This window comes from Oncorhynchus mykiss, chromosome 14, assembly GCF_013265735.2.
Source record: "Oncorhynchus mykiss isolate Arlee chromosome 14, USDA_OmykA_1.1, whole genome shotgun sequence".
NCBI lineage: Eukaryota > Metazoa > Chordata > Actinopteri > Salmoniformes > Salmonidae > Oncorhynchus > Oncorhynchus mykiss.
In genome coordinates, this window is record NC_048578.1 from 8,160,001 (window position 1) to 8,180,319 (window position 20,319).

At 44.8% G+C, this 20,319-nt stretch overlaps 1 protein-coding gene across 2 annotated transcripts in view; it reads right to left on the reverse strand.

Annotated features, from left to right (window-relative positions):
• The window catches only part of LOC110487720 (testican-1), a 276,877-nt gene that overhangs the window by 131,129 nt on the left and 125,429 nt on the right, over positions 1–20,319 (reverse strand). The window contains exon 3 of one of the 2 annotated variants that reach the window (XM_036942847.1): positions 741–749. The exons of the other annotated variant lie outside the window; for it this stretch is intronic. Within the exon in view, the coding sequence (XP_036798742.1) occupies positions 741–749 (9 nt within the window). The remainder of the gene's footprint in view (positions 1–740; positions 750–20,319) is intronic. 2 annotated transcript variants of the gene reach the window in all.

Here is a 20,319-nt window from a genome sequence, read left to right on the forward strand (position 1 = left end):
GCTAATAAGTCCATTAGTTTGATATGAGGTGATGAGGCCCAATTAACAGGTCCCCCGGGTCTCTTCCTCTCCACTCCTCTCATTTCCACTTCTCTCCCTCGTTATTCTCCTCTGTCCTAAATTTTCTCTCCCACCAAATTCAGTCCTTCGCTCCAAACTCAAGCCCGTTATTTGTATCGCCACTGCCCTCATCTTACCCCCCCCCCCCGATCACATTGCTCTGCACCAAGCTGCGGTCCAGCCAGGATAATACCAGACATAATGGCGTACAGCTCCAGGGTACTACGGTATATGACTGGATCTTACTTCATTAGGACAAACCCTATTCCCTATGTAATACTGCCCTACATAGGGAATAGGGTGCCATTGGGAACGCAGCCACAGTCAACCTGAACTCAGGTAAGCTTCTTCTGATCCGCGCCCTCTCGCCACGCTGGATTCTTACAGCTGCCATTCGGAAGTAGTCCTGTGTCGCTAATCTTCTATATGAAGCGTTTTGACGTGGCTTGACAAACATGCACGTATCAGCAGCACGACAACAAGCCCAGAGGGACACACCGCACCGCATCCGTGTCTGGCAGAGCACGCCATTGTGTTGCCAATGTGAGAGAGCTTCATCTCCAAAACAATATTTCAGATGCACGTATTCGTTCTCTAACTCCCTCTCTGTCGCTTACCAGAGTATTGGAGTGAATCACAAAATGGAGTGGCACAATTTGAAAGATGAATCAATAACTTACCTCAACTTCCTTCAATGATTGCAGGGGGTTGCAGAAAGGAAGGGGAGAAGGAGAGACTGGTCATTTATAATGGAATCTGTAATGTACATCACATTTTGAACAAAGGCAGCATGCTATCCGTTCAGGATACAAGGAGATTATGCACGTAGACAATCATTAAGAGCAATCTATGGGTGTATTAATGTGGTTGTGCTGCTGTCACATGCACACACGCGCAGTCCCCTACTGGTGTTAAGAGTGAGACAGCCTTATTCGTTGCGACATGTAATTTCAAACGCACAGAGAAAATTACACCAGCTGAGGGAGGGGGGGATAGAGTGGTGGAAAGAGAGAGAGAGAGAGAGAGAGAGAGTGCGAAACAGAAATAGAGCTCCAGTCTTCTGCCTGTGTGTTTGTCTAGCCAGCTAGCCAGCATCCTGTGTTCTAAGTCTTATGCTCGTAGCTAGCCAGCATCCTGTGTTCTAAGTCTCATGCTCGTAGCTAGCCAGCCTCCTGTGTTCTAAGTCTCATGCTTGTAGCTAGCCAGCCTCCTGTGTTCTAAGTCTCATGCTCATAGCTAGCCAGCATCCTGTGTTCTAAGTCTCATGCTTGTAACTAGCCAGCATCCTGTGTTCTAAGTCTTATGCTCATAGCTAGCCCGCATCCTGTGTTCTAAGTCTTATGCTCGTAACTAGCCAGCCTCCTGTGTTCTAAGTTTCATGCTCGTAGCTAGCCAGCCTCCTGTGTTCAAAGTCTCATGCTCGTAGCTAGCCAGCCTCCTGTGTTCTAAGTCTCATGCTCGTAGCTAGCCAGCCTCCTGTGTTCTAAGTCTCATGCTCGTAGCTAGCCAACCTCCTGTGTTCTAAGTCTCATGCTCGTAGCTAGCCAGCCTCCTGTGATCTAAGTCTCATGCTCGTACCTAGCCAGCATCCTGTGCTCTAAGTCTCATGCTCGTAGCTAGCCAGCCTCCTGTGTTCTAAGTCTCATGCTCGTAGCTAGCCAGCCTCCTGTGTTCTAAGTCTCATGCTCGTAGCTAGCCAGCATCCTGTGCTCTAAGTCTCATGCTCGTAGCTAGCCAGCCTCCTGTGATCTAAGTCTCATGCTCGTAGCTAGCCAGCATCCTGTGCTCTAAGTCTCATGCTCGTAGCTAGCCAGCCTCCTGTGTTCTAAGTCTCATGCTCGTAGCTAGCCAGCATCCTGTGCTCTAAGTCTCATGCTCGTAGCTAGCCAGCATCCTGTGCTCTAAGTCTCATGCTCGTAGCTAGCCAGCCTCCTGTGTTCTAAGTCTCATGCTCGTAGCTAGCCAACCTCCTGTGTTCTAAGTCTCATGCTCGTAGCTAGCCAGCCTCCTGTGATCTAAGTCTCATGCTCGTACCTAGCCAGCATCCTGTGCTCTAAGTCTCATGCTCGTAACTAGCCAGCCTCCTGTGTTCTAAGTCTCATGCTCGTAGCTAGCCAGCCTCCTGTGATCTAAGTCTCATGCTCGTAGCTAGCCAGCATCCTGTGCTCTAAGTCTCATGCTCGTAGCTAGCCAGCCTCCTGTGTTCTAAGTCTCATGCTCGTAGCTAGCCAGCATCCTGTGCTCTAAGTCTCATGCTCGTAGCTAGCCAGCCTCCTGTGATCTAAGTCTCATGCTCGTAGCTAGCCAGCATCCTGTGCTCTAAGTCTCATGCTCGTAGCTAGCCAGCCTCCTGTGTTCTAAGTCTCATGCTCGTAGCTAGCCAGCATCCTGTGCTCTAAGTCTCATGCTCGTAGCTAGCCAGCATCCTGTGCTCTAAGTCTCATGCTCGTAGCTAGCCAGCCTCCTGTGTTCTAAGTCTCATGCTCGTAGCTAGCCAACCTCCTGTGTTCTAAGTCTCATGCTCGTAGCTAGCCAGCCTCCTGTGATCTAAGTCTCATGCTCGTACCTAGCCAGCATCCTGTGCTCTAAGTCTCATGCTCGTAGCTAGCCAGCCTCCTGTGTTCTAAGTCTCATGCTCGTAGCTAGCCAGCCTCCTGTGTTCTAAGTCTCATGCTCGTAGCTAGCCAGCATCCTGTGCTCTAAGTCTCATGCTCGTAGCTAGCCAGCCTCCTGTGATCTAAGTCTCATGCTCGTAGCTAGCCAGCATCCTGTGCTCTAAGTCTCATGCTCGTAGCTAGCCAGCCTCCTGTGTTCTAAGTCTCATGCTCGTAGCTAGCCAGCATCCTGTGCTCTAAGTCTCATGCTCGTAGCTAGCCAGCATCCTGTGCTCTAAGTCTCATGCTCGTAGCTAGCCAGCCTCCTGTGTTCTAAGTCTCATGCTCGTAGCTAGCCAACCTCCTGTGTTCTAAGTCTCATGCTCGTAGCTAGCCAGCCTCCTGTGATCTAAGTCTCATGCTCGTACCTAGCCAGCATCCTGTGCTCTAAGTCTCATGCTCGTAACTAGCCAGCCTCCTGTGTTCTAAGTCTCATGCTCGTAGCTAGCCAGCCTCCTGTGATCTAAGTCTCATGCTCGTAGCTAGCCAGCATCCTGTGCTCTAAGTCTCATGCTCGTAGCTAGCCAGCCTCCTGTGTTCTAAGTCTCATGCTCGTAGCTAGCCAGCATCCTGTGCTCTAAGTCTCATGCTCGTAGCTAGCCAGCCTCCTGTGATCTAAGTCTCATGCTCGTAGCTAGCCAGCATCCTGTGCTCTAAGTCTCATGCTCGTAGCTAGCCAGCCTCCTGTGTTCTAAGTCTCATGCTCGTAGCTAGCCAGCATCCTGTGCTCTAAGTCTCATGCTCGTAGCTAGCCAGCATCCTGTGCTCTAAGTCTCATGCTCGTAGCTAGCCAGCCTCCTGTGTTCTAAGTCTCATGCTCGTAGCTAGCCAGCCTCCTGTGTTCTAAGTCTCATGCTCATAGCTAGCCAGCATCCTGTGTTCTAAGTCTCATGCTCGTAGCTAGCCAGCATCCTGTGTTCTAAGTCTCATGCTCGTAGCTAGCCAGCATCCTGTGTTCTAAGTCTCATGCTCGTAGCTAGCCAGCATCCTGTGTTCTAAGTCTCATGCTCGTAGCTAGCCAGCATCCTGTGTTCTAAGTCTCATGCTCGTAGCTAGCCAGCCTCCTGTGTTCTAAGTCTCATGCTCGTAGCTAGCCAGCCTCCTGTGTTCTAAGTCTCATGCTCGTAGCTAGCCAGCCTCCTGTGTTCTAAGTCTCATGCTCGTAGCTAGCCAGCCTCCTGTGTTCTAAGTCTCATGCTCGTAGCTAGCCAGCCTCCTGTGCTCTATAAACACCATAGGAGGAGAGGGTGATGAGCTGTACAGCCACGACAGAGAGAGAACACGTCTCTCTTAGCTTATTCACCTCATTCTCTCTCAGTAACTACTGTACCACTGTATCAAACTTGTGTGTGTGTGTGTGTGTGTGTGTGTGTGTGTGTGTGTGTGTGTGTGATGCATCTCACTGACAACAATCACCCTCCCAGCAGTTCAGCCCTTCCCCATGTATCAGCAGTGTGTTATTAAAGGCTATTACTGGTAGTGTTAATGATAGATGTGAGAATATAATAAATAAAATGAAATAATAATACATCATTTGGTGGGTGCTTATGTTTGTTCTATTTTACACATATACGCATGTGTGAATTGGAAATGTGTTTCACTTTTCTTTTTCGCCTATCCCAACTCTCCCATTAACAATGGTGACCCTGAGAATATGTGTTATTATTCTCTGAAGGCTGTGTGGTGACCTTCCCCCTTTCTGCGGGCATAATGAATGCATGGATCTCCTATTAAATATTAAGCACACTCATCAGTCAACCAGGAACAGGCAATTTAGCCAAACCCATCTCATTGTTCGTCTCACTCAAACCCCTCAAAAGAGATTGCAAGGAGGTATGAGTCGTTTATTATCGCATTGTCTTTTTATGTCCAGGCCTCTCTCTCGTTCTTCTATCGCCCTCTCTCTTTCAAGTGTTAGTGTCAAAAAGGTACAAATACTTCTGCCAGGGATGGTCGGAATATGATTGTGCTGCCGTCGGATAAACTTTTTTCCGACCTTCTCAGGTGACGGGAGTCATTCATGTGTGCCAGTCTGAAGTTTGGAGATTTCCCAAAGTGAGTTATGATCCCTTTCAGATCCCTAGTCAGGCCTTCAAGATCTGCACTAGTGAGTGACTAGGGGCTAGTGAGTGAGGGGCCAGGAGCTAGTGAGCGAAGGGCTAGTGAATGAGTGGCTAGGAACTATGGGCTAGTGAGAGGGGGGCTAGGTCAGGAACTAGGGTCCAGTGAGTAAAGGGCTAGTGAGCGAGTGGCTAGGGGCTAGTGAGTGAGTGACTAGTAGCTAGGGGCTAGTGAGTGAGTGACTAGGAGCTAGGGGCTAGTGAGCAAAAGGCTAGGAACTATGGGGTAGGAGAAAGAACATAAGAGCTAGGGGCTAGTGAGTGAGAGGCTAGGAACTTGGGGCTAGTGAGTAAGGGCCTAGGAACCATAGGGTAGTGAGAAAGGGCCTGGGAGCTAGGGGCTAGTGAGCGGGAGGCTAGGAACTATGGCCTGGTGAGCGAGGGCCTAGTAAATGATTTGCTAGCATGCAGTGTGTGTGTCAAAGCATTCTTTGAAGACCTCCTATAGCATCATTAAATTTCATAAATGCACAACACACACACACACACAGAGTGTATCTGGAGGGCCAATGCAGTCCCAGCACCACAGGGTTAAACATCCAGTGATTAAATATGAACAATGTATGGCGTCAGCCTGGTAAACAGGTAGATGTCACTTGTCCACTCAGCCTTCACATTGTTGTCATCTATCGCCAACAAGGGTCCTTTGAGATTCCCTCGATGAGCTTGACACCTTGATGAGCTCATTTCCTGACGATGGCTAACCACTCTTTATACTTGGCGACTTCAACCTCCCGACGTCTGCCTTCGATTCATAATCCAACTCTCTCTTTCCCTTCCTTGCCTCTTTTGACCTCACACATTCCCAGTCCCCTCCCACTCACAAGGCAGGCTTGACCTCATCTTTACTAGAGGCTGTTTGCCTACTAACCTCACTGCAACCCCCCTCCAGGTCTCTGATCACCACTTTGTTTCCTTTTCTGTCTCCCTTTCCTCCAACCCTAACCACTCAGCCCCTACACAGGCGGTCATTCGCCGTCGCAATATTTGCTCTCTGTCTCCCACAACTCTCGCCTCTTCTATCCTATCATCTCTCCCTTCTGCTAAATCCTTCTCCCCACTGACACAGCGTTTTCGACCCCACTCTCCTCCCTTTCCGCATCCTATGACTCACAGTGTCCCCTTTCCTTCCGGCCGGCTCGGCCCTCTGCTCCTGCTCCGTGGCTGAGTGACTCATTGCGAGCTTAGAGAACAGGGCTGCGGTCAAATGAGCGAAAATGGAAGAAAATTAAACTTCTAGAGGACCTATCATCTTTCACTCCCTCCTCTCTACTGTCTCATCCCCTGTATCCACTTCTAAAGCCACTTTCTATCAGTCTAACCCTCTTTTCTACCTTTTCCTCCCCCCTCCCTCTCTGCGGACGACTTGTCAACCACTTTGAAAAGAAGGTTGACAACACCTGCTTCTCATTCACTCAGCCTATTGAGTCCACTGGTCACATTCACACAGAACGACCCTACGCCTTGACCTCTTTCTCCCCTCTCTCTCCAGATGAAATCCTGCGACTAGTGAGGTCTGGCCTCCCGACAACCTGCCCGCTCGACCCCATCCCCTCCTTCCTTCTACAGACCATCTCTGGAGACCTTCTCCCATTGCTCAATTCTCTCATTAACTCATCCCTGACCACAGGCTCCCTCTGACTTCAAAATGCCTGAGTCGCTCCCCTCCTCAAGAAACTAACACTCAACTAATCTGACGTCAAAAACTATAGACCCGTATCCCTTCTTTCTTTTCTTTCCAAAACACTTGGAACGTGCGGTCTCTGACCAACTCTCTCACTATCTCTCTCAGAACGATCTTAACGACCCTAACAAGTACAGCTTCAAGTCAAGAGGGGTCACTCAACTTAGACTGCTCTTCTCGGTGTCACGGAGGCTCTCCACACTGTCAAAGCTGACTCTTTGTCCTCTGTTCTCATCCTCCTAGATAAGTGGTCCCCAACCTTTTCTGAGTTAATATCACTTTGAGTCCAAATCAAGGTCGAGATCGACCTCTCAGATTTGTTTTTAACATGACCTTTGTTAACGTAAGCCGATGCAACACTAACCTATTAAAAACAGTTCTGTAGTAATGAGGTTTGTGCAGTAGGCTATAGGCCCCATACATTATCACCGCATGTTGGCTTTACTTGAATTGCCCTGCTAATGCATTGTTGTTTGAACCATTTAAAATATATATATATATATTATATATAATGATTATTATTTTATTTTTTAAATGGTTCAAACAACAATGCATTAGCAGGGCAATTCAAGTAAAGCCAATATGCGGTGATAATATATATATATAAACATTTGAGGAAGGCTATATGATCACACCGGTAATAGATCAGTTGTTTGTATTACTTGTGAGGCACAGCTGAGTGAGCATACATTTCAATAATTAGTTTTTTATTTGTATTTTACTGGGCTGAGGGTGCCTGCATCTGATGATCTGTCTCAGCAGGAGGAGAGGGCAGCAGACTGATGGTCCGCCTCTCAACATCCCACCGCTCTCCCTTTCCTCCACTGACACGGACCAGAAAGGGAATTCATCTTCCAGCTAATAGCAAAACTCAAGTCTCACTGCATTATTTCTGCCTCGTGCACAAATTCATGTTGTTCCTCCTATGAGCAGAGAAGGTGAAATATTCCTCGATATTAAACAAAGCATTAATAACAACGCAAGCCTATCGATACACTTTCCTATTCATTCAATACCACCGCAGAAGTGTTCACAGTGCTGAGTAAATACGAACTCTCTCATAAAAACAGCAGCTCTTTGCTCTATTCGTTGACAGTCTCTGTAGTCATGGTTTTCAAAGTTTCCAAATCTAACAGTATCAATTGTGCTTTCGTTTTCTTGTAAGCCTGCTACGTACAGCAGACGTGGTAATCGGAGCCATCCGATTGGCCAGCGTTAGGCCTAATAGTACTCTTGATTTGCTCTCCGGGCCCCCCGGGAAGGCGGAGATTGTACCTTCCCGACAAAAATACAATTGCTCAAATGGGAACACTTCGGCTACCCGGCGTACAAGGCAGCAGAATCGGGTGCACCTACCGCCAAAAGCGCGATCGTCGAGGAATGCCTTGGAAACCGACCAGTAGGCGGCCACCTATGGCGGCAGATTGACAAGGGCGACATTTTCTGAGCTAAACTGACCAAGACGCACCTCCAACAACAACACACAAAACCTCACATAATTCTGCCCAAAAAACAAGTACATTTAGGGCATTTTAGGTGAGCGCCCTCTGATAAGCAGTGTGCACTTTGTCAAAGGCAGGGTGGCAAAATATTTTGCCCGTCCATTCCCAGTGCACCTCTCCAGGGTGCTGTTGGAGAGACGCATCTCTGCAGCGCTCCACCAACGTTCCGTCCAAAGAATTATCTAACATAAATCATGTAGCATATATAGGATATGGTAGAAAGAGTATGTGGCCTTTTGTGCAGACTACAGGCTGGAGGTAAAATGTATGACAATGTAAAGAGACGGACACTTTTTACATCACGCAGGTTTCTCCGATCAAATAGCCTAACCTAAATGACCTAAACAATAACCTAACCTAAATGGCGCTCAATCGAAACAATAAAAAAAATACGTTGTCATGTTAACAAACAGCATAAATCCTAAAAACAGGACAGGACAAAGTGATATGGACTGGACAATCACAACTGTTGTCCAGGAGTTTCACCCGATTGTCATGATCAGTGGTTTGAAGTTTGTATCCTTCAATTTTTTTGACAAGCTCATCACAGCGGAAAAATAAAATACTTGTGGATTTCCCGCTGTGTAAAGACATTACAAGTAGGATCGCAAAAACTTCTGATAAAGTTTGGTAGCTGATATTCAGAGCTTAAATAGCCAAATTGATTAGTCAAAGGACTCAGAACCAATACAAACAATGCAATGGCCACTTTTACAAATGGTGGGCCTACCACATGCATGGACATTCATAAAATTGCAGGCCGACATGTTAGGCTACACCCCAGTAAGCACGAGCCGACGTGTTTTGGAAGTTTTAAGGTGCTTTACAAACGGTAGGCTTATCACATAGATGGGCATTCATAAAATCATGCTAAACTGTTGCTCTTGCTGCGGGCGATTCCCTGATCCACCTCTACGCAGACGACACCATTCTGTATACTTCTGGCCCTTCCTTGGACACTGTGCTATCTAACCTCCAAACGAGCTTCAATGCCATACAACACTCCTTCCGCGGCCTCCAACTGCTCTTAAATGCTAGTAAAACCAAATGCATGCTTTTCAACCGTTCGCTGCCTCCACCCGCACCCGCACGCCCGACTAGCATCACCACCCTGGATGGTTCCGACCTAGAATATGTGGACATCTATAAGTACCTAGGTGTCTGGCTAGACTGTAAACTCTCCTTCCAGACTCATATCAAACATCTCCAATCTAAAATCAAATCTAGAGTCGGCTTTCTATTTCGCAACAAAGCCTCCTTCACTCACGCCGCCAAACTTACCCTAGTAAAACTGACTATCCTACCGATCCTCGACTTCGGCGATGTCATCTACAAAGTAGCTTCCAATACTCTACTCAGCAAACTTGAGGCAGTTTATCACAGTGCCATCCATTTTGTTACTAAAGCACCTTATACCACCCACCACTGCGACCTGTATGCTCTAGTCGGCTGGCCCTCGCTACATATTCGTCGCCAGACCCACTGGCTCCAGGTCATCTACAAGTCCATGCTATGTAAAGCTCCGCCTTATCTCAGTTCACTGGTCACGATGGCAACACCCACCCGTAGCACGCGCTCCAGAAGGTGTATCTCACTGATCATCCCTAAAGCCAACACCTCATTTGGCCGCCTTGCCTTCCAGTTCCCTGCTGCCTGTGACTGGAACGAATTGCAAAAATCGCTGAAGTTGGAGACTTTTATCTCCCTCCCCAACTTTAAACATCTGCTATCTGAGCAGCTAACCGATCACTGCAGCTGTACATAGTCTATCTGTAAATAGCCCACTCAATTTACCTACCTCATCCCCATACTGTTTTTATTGATTTACTTTGCTGCTTTTGCACACCAGTATCTCTACCTGCACATGACCATCTCACCATTTATCACTCCAGTGTTAATCTACTAAATTGTAATTATTCGCCTACCTCCTCATGCCTTTTGCACACGATGTATATATACTCTTTTTTTCTCTCTTTTTTTTCCTACTGTGTTATTGACTCGTTTATTGTTTACTCCATGTGTAACTCTGTGCTGTTGTCTGTTCACACTGCTATGCTTTATCTTGGCCAGGTCGCAGTTGTAAATAAGAACTTGTTCTCAACTAGCCTACGTGGTGAAATAAAAATACATTTAAAAAACACATCAGTAAGCGCGGCCATCGCATTTTGGACTTCTTTTTTTGGTGTGGACCGGCCTTGATTTTCACATCCACTGACATTGATTCTTGGTCCTGTCTGGAACAAATCTGAACCAATCATAGATGTCAATGTTTGATTCGGATTTCTTTCCGGTATGGACCAGCCTTGATTTGGCCCAAACATAGAAGCCTATTAATTACTTGTTTTCAACTTTCATTCAGAACAAAAAATGAGCCTGATATCAAAATCCGGAAAATACATATTTTCAACGTCTGTAAAATACTGTAACGACCCTGGGTTTATAAGCTCGGAAATCGACTCTGCCGTTCGAGCATGCTTTTGCGGCACAGTCGATAGCGCGCCAGACTTCGGGCTCGAAGGTCGAGGGTTCGAGACCGGCTCCCTGCTGTTTCCTTACAATACGCATTTTCAACTTTCATTCAGAACCGAAAATTAACCTGATTTCAGACTGGAAAATATGTATTTGTTTACGTCCTGAATTGATGCCTTTTCAACATCCTGGAAAATATGTATTTTAATCACACGGAAAATACCTTTCCACCTTTCATTCAGAACCCAAAATGAACATAACTTCAATGTCTGGGAAAAACGTATTTTAGATGTCTGAGATATCCCCACAGTGTCGCCCTCTCCGAGTGCAAAGAACCTTGGCGTGACCCCTGAACAACACCCTGTAGTTCTCTACAAACAGCAAAGCAGTGACTCACTCCTGCAGGTTCATGCTCTACAGCCGTAGATTACGACCCTACATCACACAGGAAGTGGCGCAGATCCTAATCCTGGCACTTTTCATCTCCCGTCTGGACTACTGCAACTCGCTGTTGGTTGGGCTCCCCATCAAACCCCTGCAATTTATCCAAAACTATGTAGCCCGCCTGGTTTTCAACCTCCCAAGTTCTCCCATGTCACCCCGCTCCTCCGCTCACTACACTGGCTTCCAGTTGAATCTCACATCCACTAAAAGACCATGGTGCTTGCCTATGGAGCAGCAAGAGGAACTGCCCTCCCTACCTTCAGGCTATGCTCAAACCCTACACTCCAAAACCGAGCACTTCGCGCAGCCCAGTCCAAGCTCTTCTCTATCCTGGTACCCCAATAGTGGAACCAGGCTCCTCACATTGACACCCCCATAGCTTGTTGTCCCACCTAGCTATTTTAAGATGAATGCTCTTAACTGTAAATCGCTCTGGATAAGAGCATCTGCTAAATTACTCAAATGTAACATATTAAATAGCTAGCTCCCTACACACACACACAGACATGCACACACACACACACACACACACACACACACACACACACACACACACACACACACACACACACACACACACACACACACACACACACACACCTGAGCAATGGAGCAGCAGACGCTTATCAACACTCTATGCAAAAGTTGTATTTATTGTCTTTTCAAGAATTCAGCCTCCTCTGTGTTGACCTCCAACCCTCATTCTGTCACATCTCTTTGAAGCAGGAGGTTATGTTGCGATGGCATCCTGTACGTCGTGATGATGTGACTGGAAGTTAACTGAACACTAATGCGTTTGGTTACCACTGTCACTTTCTCTTTGTTCCTGACCTGCTGTGCTGGGATGTTCTCTCTCTCTCCTCCCCAAGGATTATTTGGGGCATGGCCTTTGAGGTTATGATTTCTCTCTCCCTCCTGTATCTCATCAGCATCTCAGTTTACAGCAATTTGAAAATGAAGTGTCGCAGCATCTCAGTTTACAGCAATTTGAAAATAAAGTGACGCAGCATCTCAGTTTACAGCACCCAACAATAGCATACCAATGGTGAAGGTTCAAAGGTAATTTTGTGAGAAAAAAAGGCGATGACTTTACTCATAGCACACATTGATACATTCAGATGTACGTGGCAATTTTAGCATGTACATTTTGGTGGGGCAAAAACAACAAGTGGAATGTATGCCAGCAAAGCCACTACACAGCCCAACACTAAACAATACCTTAATTGCACTTTGACGGTGACAAACAGTGCCCACAAACTGTTAGGCTGTCCTAACAGCAGGCTGTCCCAACATCTTACCACTGCTACACCTGGCTATCAGTGGAGCCTTGTCTGGCAGCGAAACAGTTCATTCAGCGTCATTTACTACCTTTAAAAAAAACATAGCTGATATGGCTGACTTGCTTAAACAAACGTGGTTTCTAATGACAATTGAGATGTACAAACTATGGCATAAGGGGACGACAAGCGGATAAGAGCCAATCCATATTTTCGATTAAGACAATGAGCGAGCTAGGACGGACGTAACATTAGTCAATATAACTATTTGTTTAGCACTTTTGAAATGTACAGCGACAGAATTCAGAACATGGGACGTTTTTACAGTATTCTCCCTGTACACTCAGTCAGAACCATAGGATAAATAAAGGATAGGATAAATAAATGGGGCATATAAGTACCCAACGAAAGGTCTTACAATATTCGATGATTACATTTCCCTAAAACATGTTATTGGCTACAGTAGAACAGTCAGAACAGTAGGCAAAATTAAGAGGGGTAAATAGACCAAATTATTAGGGTGAGGCACATGGGCTACTAACATCGTCCTACATACACAACATACCATTAGTTTTACTTTCTTAGCTACAGTATACATATCTCCCTGGCATATTATATAATTATTTGATACAGCATACATTTTGGACTCACATTGTTGTGCTCGGCTCACTTGAACAGGAAGGTGGCGCGGCGGTACTCCTAGTTAACAGTTGTTTTGAGTGGGCCACAAATCATGCTCCATTGACAGCATGGCCATGTTGAATGTTTATCATTTTAAACTTGGAAAAGAGCCCCTTGATCCCAGATTTGGAACCTCACAGCCACTGTCACTGATTCCTTCCAAACCACTTGTTGAATTTGCAATTTCCAACTTGTTGTCCAATGGCCGATGGGCACGATACATTTTATCTATCATTAGATAGATTATAGATATATTATATATATCTTCATTATTTATCTTCATATGACAAGGATTAAAAAGGATTTGCCAGTAGATTGTCAACTTGATTCATGATGATGGCTGCTAGTTAAGATTGTGAAAGTATGATGTTGACATGATCAGTCCAATCAAAGCTATTGTGCATATACTGTAAAGTGATTTATCTGTGGTCAATGACCTTGAGCCTTCTTGGATGGGCACTTCTATGGCACAAGCCAAAGGGCTAGAATTTTCAGTCTCCTTTTACACTTGGCAGTGACGTAAAGTCCCCATGAGTGACAGAACACTGAGCCAATCACGGCGCAACTCCTGGCTTGCCCCACCACCACAGAAAGCACTGAGCTAGGCTGAAACTCCTGTATTTTTGAGCTGCCTTACTCAAGAAAACAAAAAGAGACCATGTTTATGTTTGACTTTATTAACTCAACTCAATTAGTATTACATTGTTTGCAAACTGTAACACATATTAATGCCAAAATAACATGCAAAACAGGCAAGCTCCCCCCAAAAAATGTTTTGATAAAAATGTGGGGCTCTGTGCATAGGACAACAACTATCATTTGAGTAACAGGAGCCATTATATTGTGTATAGCAATCTGTAAACATCAAAAAAGCACATTCACAAAAGGAACCTATATAACCACCAAGGATGGATATATAAATAATTGAGTTGTAAAGGAAGAATTGGTTAACACATCATTGTCAAACAATCAACATCCTACGTTTTAGGAGAAAGCTCCACATCTACCCCATGCTGCGTGTAGAATGGCCCCTCCCGAAATCCCAGCATTTCTGCATAGTATGACCAATTCTGTGACAAGAGTTACACAATCTAACTGAATAGTTGGTTCTACTCTATGGGCCGGCAGGCTGCCTAAAATGTGCAGGAGGATTTCCTCTGCCTAGATTCCAACAGAGAATGCTATTCATTGACTACAGCTCAGCGTTCAACACTATAGTACCCTCAAAGCTCATCACTAAGCTAAGGAACCTGGGACTAAACACCTCCCTCTGCAACTGGATCCTGAACTTCCTGACGGGTGGTGAGGATAGGTAGCAACACATGTGCCACGCTGATCCTCAACACTGGAGCTCCCCAGGGGTGCGTGCTCAGTCCCCTCCAGTACTCCCTGTTCAACCACGACTGCATGGTCAGGCACGACTCCAACACCATCATTAAGTTTGCAGACGACACAACAGTGATCACCAACCCGATCACCGACAACGACGAGACAGCCTATAGGGAGGAGGTCCGAGACCTGGCCGGGTGGTGCCAGAATAACAACCTATCCCTCAACGTAACCAAGACTAAGGAGATGATTGTGGACTACAGGAAAAGGAGCACCGAGCACACCCCCATTCTCATCGACGGGGCTGTAGTGGAGCAGGTTGAGAGCTTCAAGTTCGTTGGTGTCCGTATGTCCTTCCCTTTTACAGAAATCCCAACAATGCTTTGTGGGCTGTTTGGGATTAGTTTGGTAGTTTGACCTGTCCGCACACTAGAGAGCGGCGTGGACAAGTACACCACACCCGAAGGTCGCATATCTATCCGAGTCAGACAAGTCATTTTGGAGCCTATTTGTGCTCTGTTCTGATAAGTATCGCTGCGCGTCATGTAGGAATGGCCTAGTCAAATCATGTTATTTTTCGCATGGTTGGGAGCTTGGACTGCATCTCCCCTACCTTGTGCTCTGAGGTCCTCACAGTGTGTCAAGCATGTTCATCACTACTTTGCTGTGTCGCAATTTGTTTTACTCGAGTAAAAACACAGCAAGCTCTAGAATGAACATATTTTCTTATGAATGCCAACAAATTGCTGGCACTGAACAATTGAATCCCTAAACTAATTATATGTGAGACATTAACTGCCTTTTTAGATCAAATCATTAAATTACCATAACCCAAACAGATTGGTTGCTTGCATATTCTCCATCACACATGTTTGTTATACACTGAGCGTACAAAGTATTAGGAACACCTGCTCTTTCCATAACATGGACTGACCAGGTGAATCCAGGCGAATGCTGTGATCCCTTATTGATGTCACTTGTTAAATCCAATTGAAATCAGTGTAGATGAAGAGGTGGAGACATGTTAAAGAAGGATTTTTAAGCTTCGATAGAATTGAGACATGGATTGTTTTGTGCCATTCAGAGGGTGAATGTGCAAGACAAATTATTTAAGTGCCTTTGAAGGGGTATGGCAGTAGGTGCCAGGAGCACCGGTTTGTGTCAAGAACTGTGACATTTTTTTGTTTGAAGTAGCGTTTATCAAAGATAAGGTTGGAGACCCCGGCTCTAGCCCAAATTGTTCAAATATGACACATATTACCAAATCTAGATTTTATTCTTTCTATTGCAGATTTGGGCCCGCCATTTAGGGATATACAATATATAACTGCCAAAAAAAGCACATTTGATTATGATAAATTAATAATATGTTTGCAATATTATTTTTATGTGAACATTATTAAAGACCAAATTTAAATGTAAAACACTTGTTTGCTTTTCAAGTTTACAGTTATTGTTCAATGCCCTACCAGATAACAGTGCCATATTGAGAAAGACAATTGTTAAAAGATAAATCAAAGATCCCATTTGTAATTGTACTACATTACTGTGATTGCATTATTTGTGACAAAAAGAAGATGAAACTTAATGTGCAATTTAACAAAGTTTTTTTTTTACCTTTCAAGTATAATCTCAGATTTTAATAATGTTATTTCCTCATTCTCATGCATTATCCTGGCACCATTCTTAACAGTTTGGCCTGTCAATTAATCCGTTGGGTGGGATTGTAAGAGGAGGCGCAGGATATTTGAGAGAGTCACGGAGTTGGTAGGGTTTCAGACCTGTCAATCGGTCACTGTGGGTGGGATTTTCAGGAAAGGGGGCAGGAGGACACACACACACACACACACACACACACACACACACACACACACACACACACACACACACACACACACACACACACACACACACAGGGTTGGGGCTTCCCAATTCATCTCTCATCTCTGATGTTCTTAATCCCCAACCACTGCCTCATAAAACTGCATTCTAACAGGCAGTTTCCCTATAGATTCAATTCCTAGTATACTATCCCGCTCTATTCTTCCCTCGTCCCCCTCTCCTTCTTTTATATCCTCTCTCTCGCTCTTAATGGACGTGTTAGGTAGCCATATTATACGGCAGTGATGGCCTCGAAATGTGTCTTGGACTTTAGAATCAAAGCACAAAAACAGACCATCAAAAATACATGGGTAGACATTCAAACACATCCCTTCCCCCCTCACTAATTCTATAATTTCTTCCCTCCTGAACAGCCAGTGGGTGACACTCACTCACTACCTCCCTCCACCCCTCACTTTCTCCCTCCCATCCCTCACAACTATGTGAAGTTTTCATGAAGGTGTTAATAGAGGTGAGCATAGAGAGCGTTCTCCGGTGGCTCCTCGTTCCCCGGCTCACAGCGAGAGCCTTATTGGCCTGTATCTACAAGTAGAGAGAATCACTATCACCCCCACAGAACACTCTGACAGAGGTTCTCTCTCTCTATCTGTGTGTGTGTGTGTGTGTGTGTGTGTGTGTATTGTATTGTGTGTAAGTCAGTGTGTCGGTGTGCCGTTGTGAGTGTGTGTGGGCGTTTTGCGTTCGCTCAGTTACTTAGCTGTCTCAGAGCACCGGTAAAGTGCACACAAACTGCAGTATATTTAAACCTATTCAACTTCTCCACCCAAACAAAACAAAATACAGCAGCTAATCTTTTTAAAAAACCAACTCTGACTGTGGACACACACACACACACACACAAACACACACACACACACACACACACACACACACACACACACACACACACACACACACACACACACACACAGACACAATGATTAAAGAGATAGGTAGGAACACACATACTGAAGGGGTCAGTGTGGCTGAACTCCTAACTACAGATGTCAGAACTTTATTTGACCCTTTTCGTCGCAGGAGGAAAATGATCCTTCAGAATTTGAATATCTGAATAAATATTTTGAATCACAGCAAGGAGGCAGCTAGAAGCAGTGTTTGTATACAATGCACACTGTACCTACATGTATTTAGGGTACATGCAGTCTTATGTGAATTCTTATGTGGATTATAATAAATGTACAAATGCGTAGGGGGTAGAGGTATTTTCTGTCAGGGAAAATTGTTTTATTATACACTAAGTGTACTAAACATGAGGAGCACCTGCTCTTTCCATAACATAGACTGACCAGGTGAATCCAGGTGAAAGCCATGTATGGATGTCACTTTTTAAATCCAATTAAATCCGTGTAGATGAAGGGGAGGAGACATGTTAAAGAATGATTTTTACACCTTGAGACAATTGAGACATGGATTGTGCAAGTGTGTCATTCAGAGGGTGAATGATTTAACTGCAATGCTGCTGGGTTTTTTACACTCAATACTTTCCCGTGTGTATCAAGAATGGCCCACCACCCAAAGGACATACATCTAACTTGACACAAATGTGAGAAGCATTAGAGTCAACATGGGCCAGCATCCCTGTGGAACACTTTCGACACCATATTGAGCCCATACCCTGACGAATTGAGGCTGTTCTGAGGGCAAAAGGGGGTACTACTCAATATTAGGAAGGTGTTCCTAATGTTTTGAACACTCGGTGTATGTTGAAGGCAAGCAATAGACAGAACACATTATTGGTTTCCTCAGGGTCCGCGTGGTTAGAGCCACGAATCCCGGCACACACATGCCAGAGTCGGCATTGGTTTTGAATCCGGCCCACATCCCTTTGACTCATTAATGAACGTGTATTTGCATGAATTCTGCATGGTTACAAGGTTAATGCTGCATGGTTACAAGGTTAATTCTGCATGGTTACAAGGTTAATTCTGCATGGTTACAAGGGTAATTCTGCATGGTTACAAGGTTAATTCTGCATGGTTACAAGGTTAATTCTGCATGGTTACACGGTTAAAACAGACACAACCCGAAGGTTAATAGTTTAGGCATAATTCAGAGTGGTCAAGGTTAGGGCTACGGTGTGGGGAAGGCTTAAAGCAAAACACAAAAAAATAAGGCGCCTATGTATCATCAGCATTTATGGTATTCTTAGTGCTCACCAGAGCATTGTGAACTGTCGTAGAGCAGTGGTCTAAGCGGCATGCTCCGGCTCCGAGTTTTGGCCTAGTTCTGCCTGAGTCTACACTAGCCTTATAAGTGAATTGCATTAATTTCATTGTTTTCAAGAAGTAAGAAAAAAAAAGGTCTGAGAATTTACACATCGAAGAAAAGTGTTTCGGCTCAACGAAATTGTCTTAGGATAGGCTCAAATGCATAAACGTAGAGACATATTAAAGCCACACGATACAGGCTTTCAATCCACACCAAAGACCAGAACTGTATTGACAAATTATACATAGCCTAACTATAAAATGAGGAGGAACATCCCACACAAGGAGGAAAGTTTATCGTTCTCCAGTTGGCCAACATCTGTCAAACAACCCAGCCAGGGTAACACACTAGCCTATTATCGTTTCTCACACCATTCATTATGCGACAACAGATAGGCTTAGTCTACAGAGTGTAGCCTATTGGAATATAATCAAATAACAAAGGGCCTACTGCAACCGTCGAAGGCACTAGAATGTTTGCAGCTAATGCCCCACTTTAAAAATGTATACAAGACAAATTGACCCGCAGAGTTGATTTCAATTTGCACGTTTGCAACCATTATTGGTCACTATCATTATTGGTAAAACATTATGTCGCTGTTGCCTTAGTACTGCTTGCAACCAAAGTCTTTCAAGATTTGTTCGCCCTCTGGTTGGTATCGTAATCGGATCAACTTAGTCCTTTTTGAACAGACTAAAGGCGATTTACATTATACTGTATATACAAAAGTATGTGAACACCCCTTCAAATTAGTGGATTCGGCTATTTCAGCTACACACGTTGCTGACAGGTGTATAAAATCGAGCAAACAGCCATGCAATCTCCATTGACAAACATTGGCAGTAGAATGGCCTTACTAAAGAGCTCAGTGACTTTCAACAAGTCACTTCGTCAAATTTCTGCCCTGCTAGGGCTGCCCTGGTCAACTGTAAGTGCTGTTTTTATGAAGTGGAAACGTCTAGGAGCAACAATGGCTCAGCCGTGAAGTGGTAGGCCACACAAGCTCACAGAATGCCGAGTGCTGAAGTGTGTAGCGCGTAAAAATCGTCTTTCCTCAGTTGCAACACTCACTACCGAGTTCCAAACTGGCTCTGGAAGCAACATCAGCACAAGAACTGTTCGTCGGGAGCTTCATGAAATTAATTTCCATGGTCGAGCAGCCGCACACAAGCCTAAGATCATCATGTGTCGGCTGGAGTGGTTGTTTTTTGCCATCATTGTAAGCCTGCCACACACACACTATAAGATACATTTATTAAACATAAGATTGAGTGTGAGTTTTTGTCACAACCCGGCTCGTGGGAAGTGACAAAGAGCTCTTATAGGACACGGGCACAAATAATAATATAATAATAATCAATAATTTTGCTCTTTATTTATCCATCTTACATATAAAACCTTACTTGTTAATCGAAAATGGTGAATAAGGGTGTGCTTGAAAGGATGCACATAACTCTGCAATGTTGGGTTCTATTGGGGACAGTCTCAGTCTCAGCATTTTGTTTTCATGCTAGTGAGGGCCAGGAATCCACTCTCACATAGGTACGTGGATGCAAAGGGCATCAAGGCCGGATACTCTGAGCGCAGCACAATCCAGAAATCTGGCAGTGGCTTCTGATTAAATTACATTTTCACAGAAGCGCTTGTTGTAATTTCGATGAGGCTCTCTTGTTTAGATATCGGTAACTGGACTGGAGGCAGGGCAAGAAAGGGATAACGAATCCAGTTGTTTGTGTCATCCATTTTGGGAAAGTACCTGCGTAATTGCGCACCCAACACACTCAGGTTCTTCGCCAGATCACATTTCACATTATCCGTATGCTTGAGTTCATTTGTACAAAAAAAAATTATAAACTCAGCAAAAGAAGAAACATCCCTTTTTCAGGACCCTGACTTTCAAAGATAATTTGTAAAAATCCAAATAACTTCACAGATCTTCATTGTAAAGGGTTTAAACACTGTTTCCCATGCTTGTTCAATGAACCATAA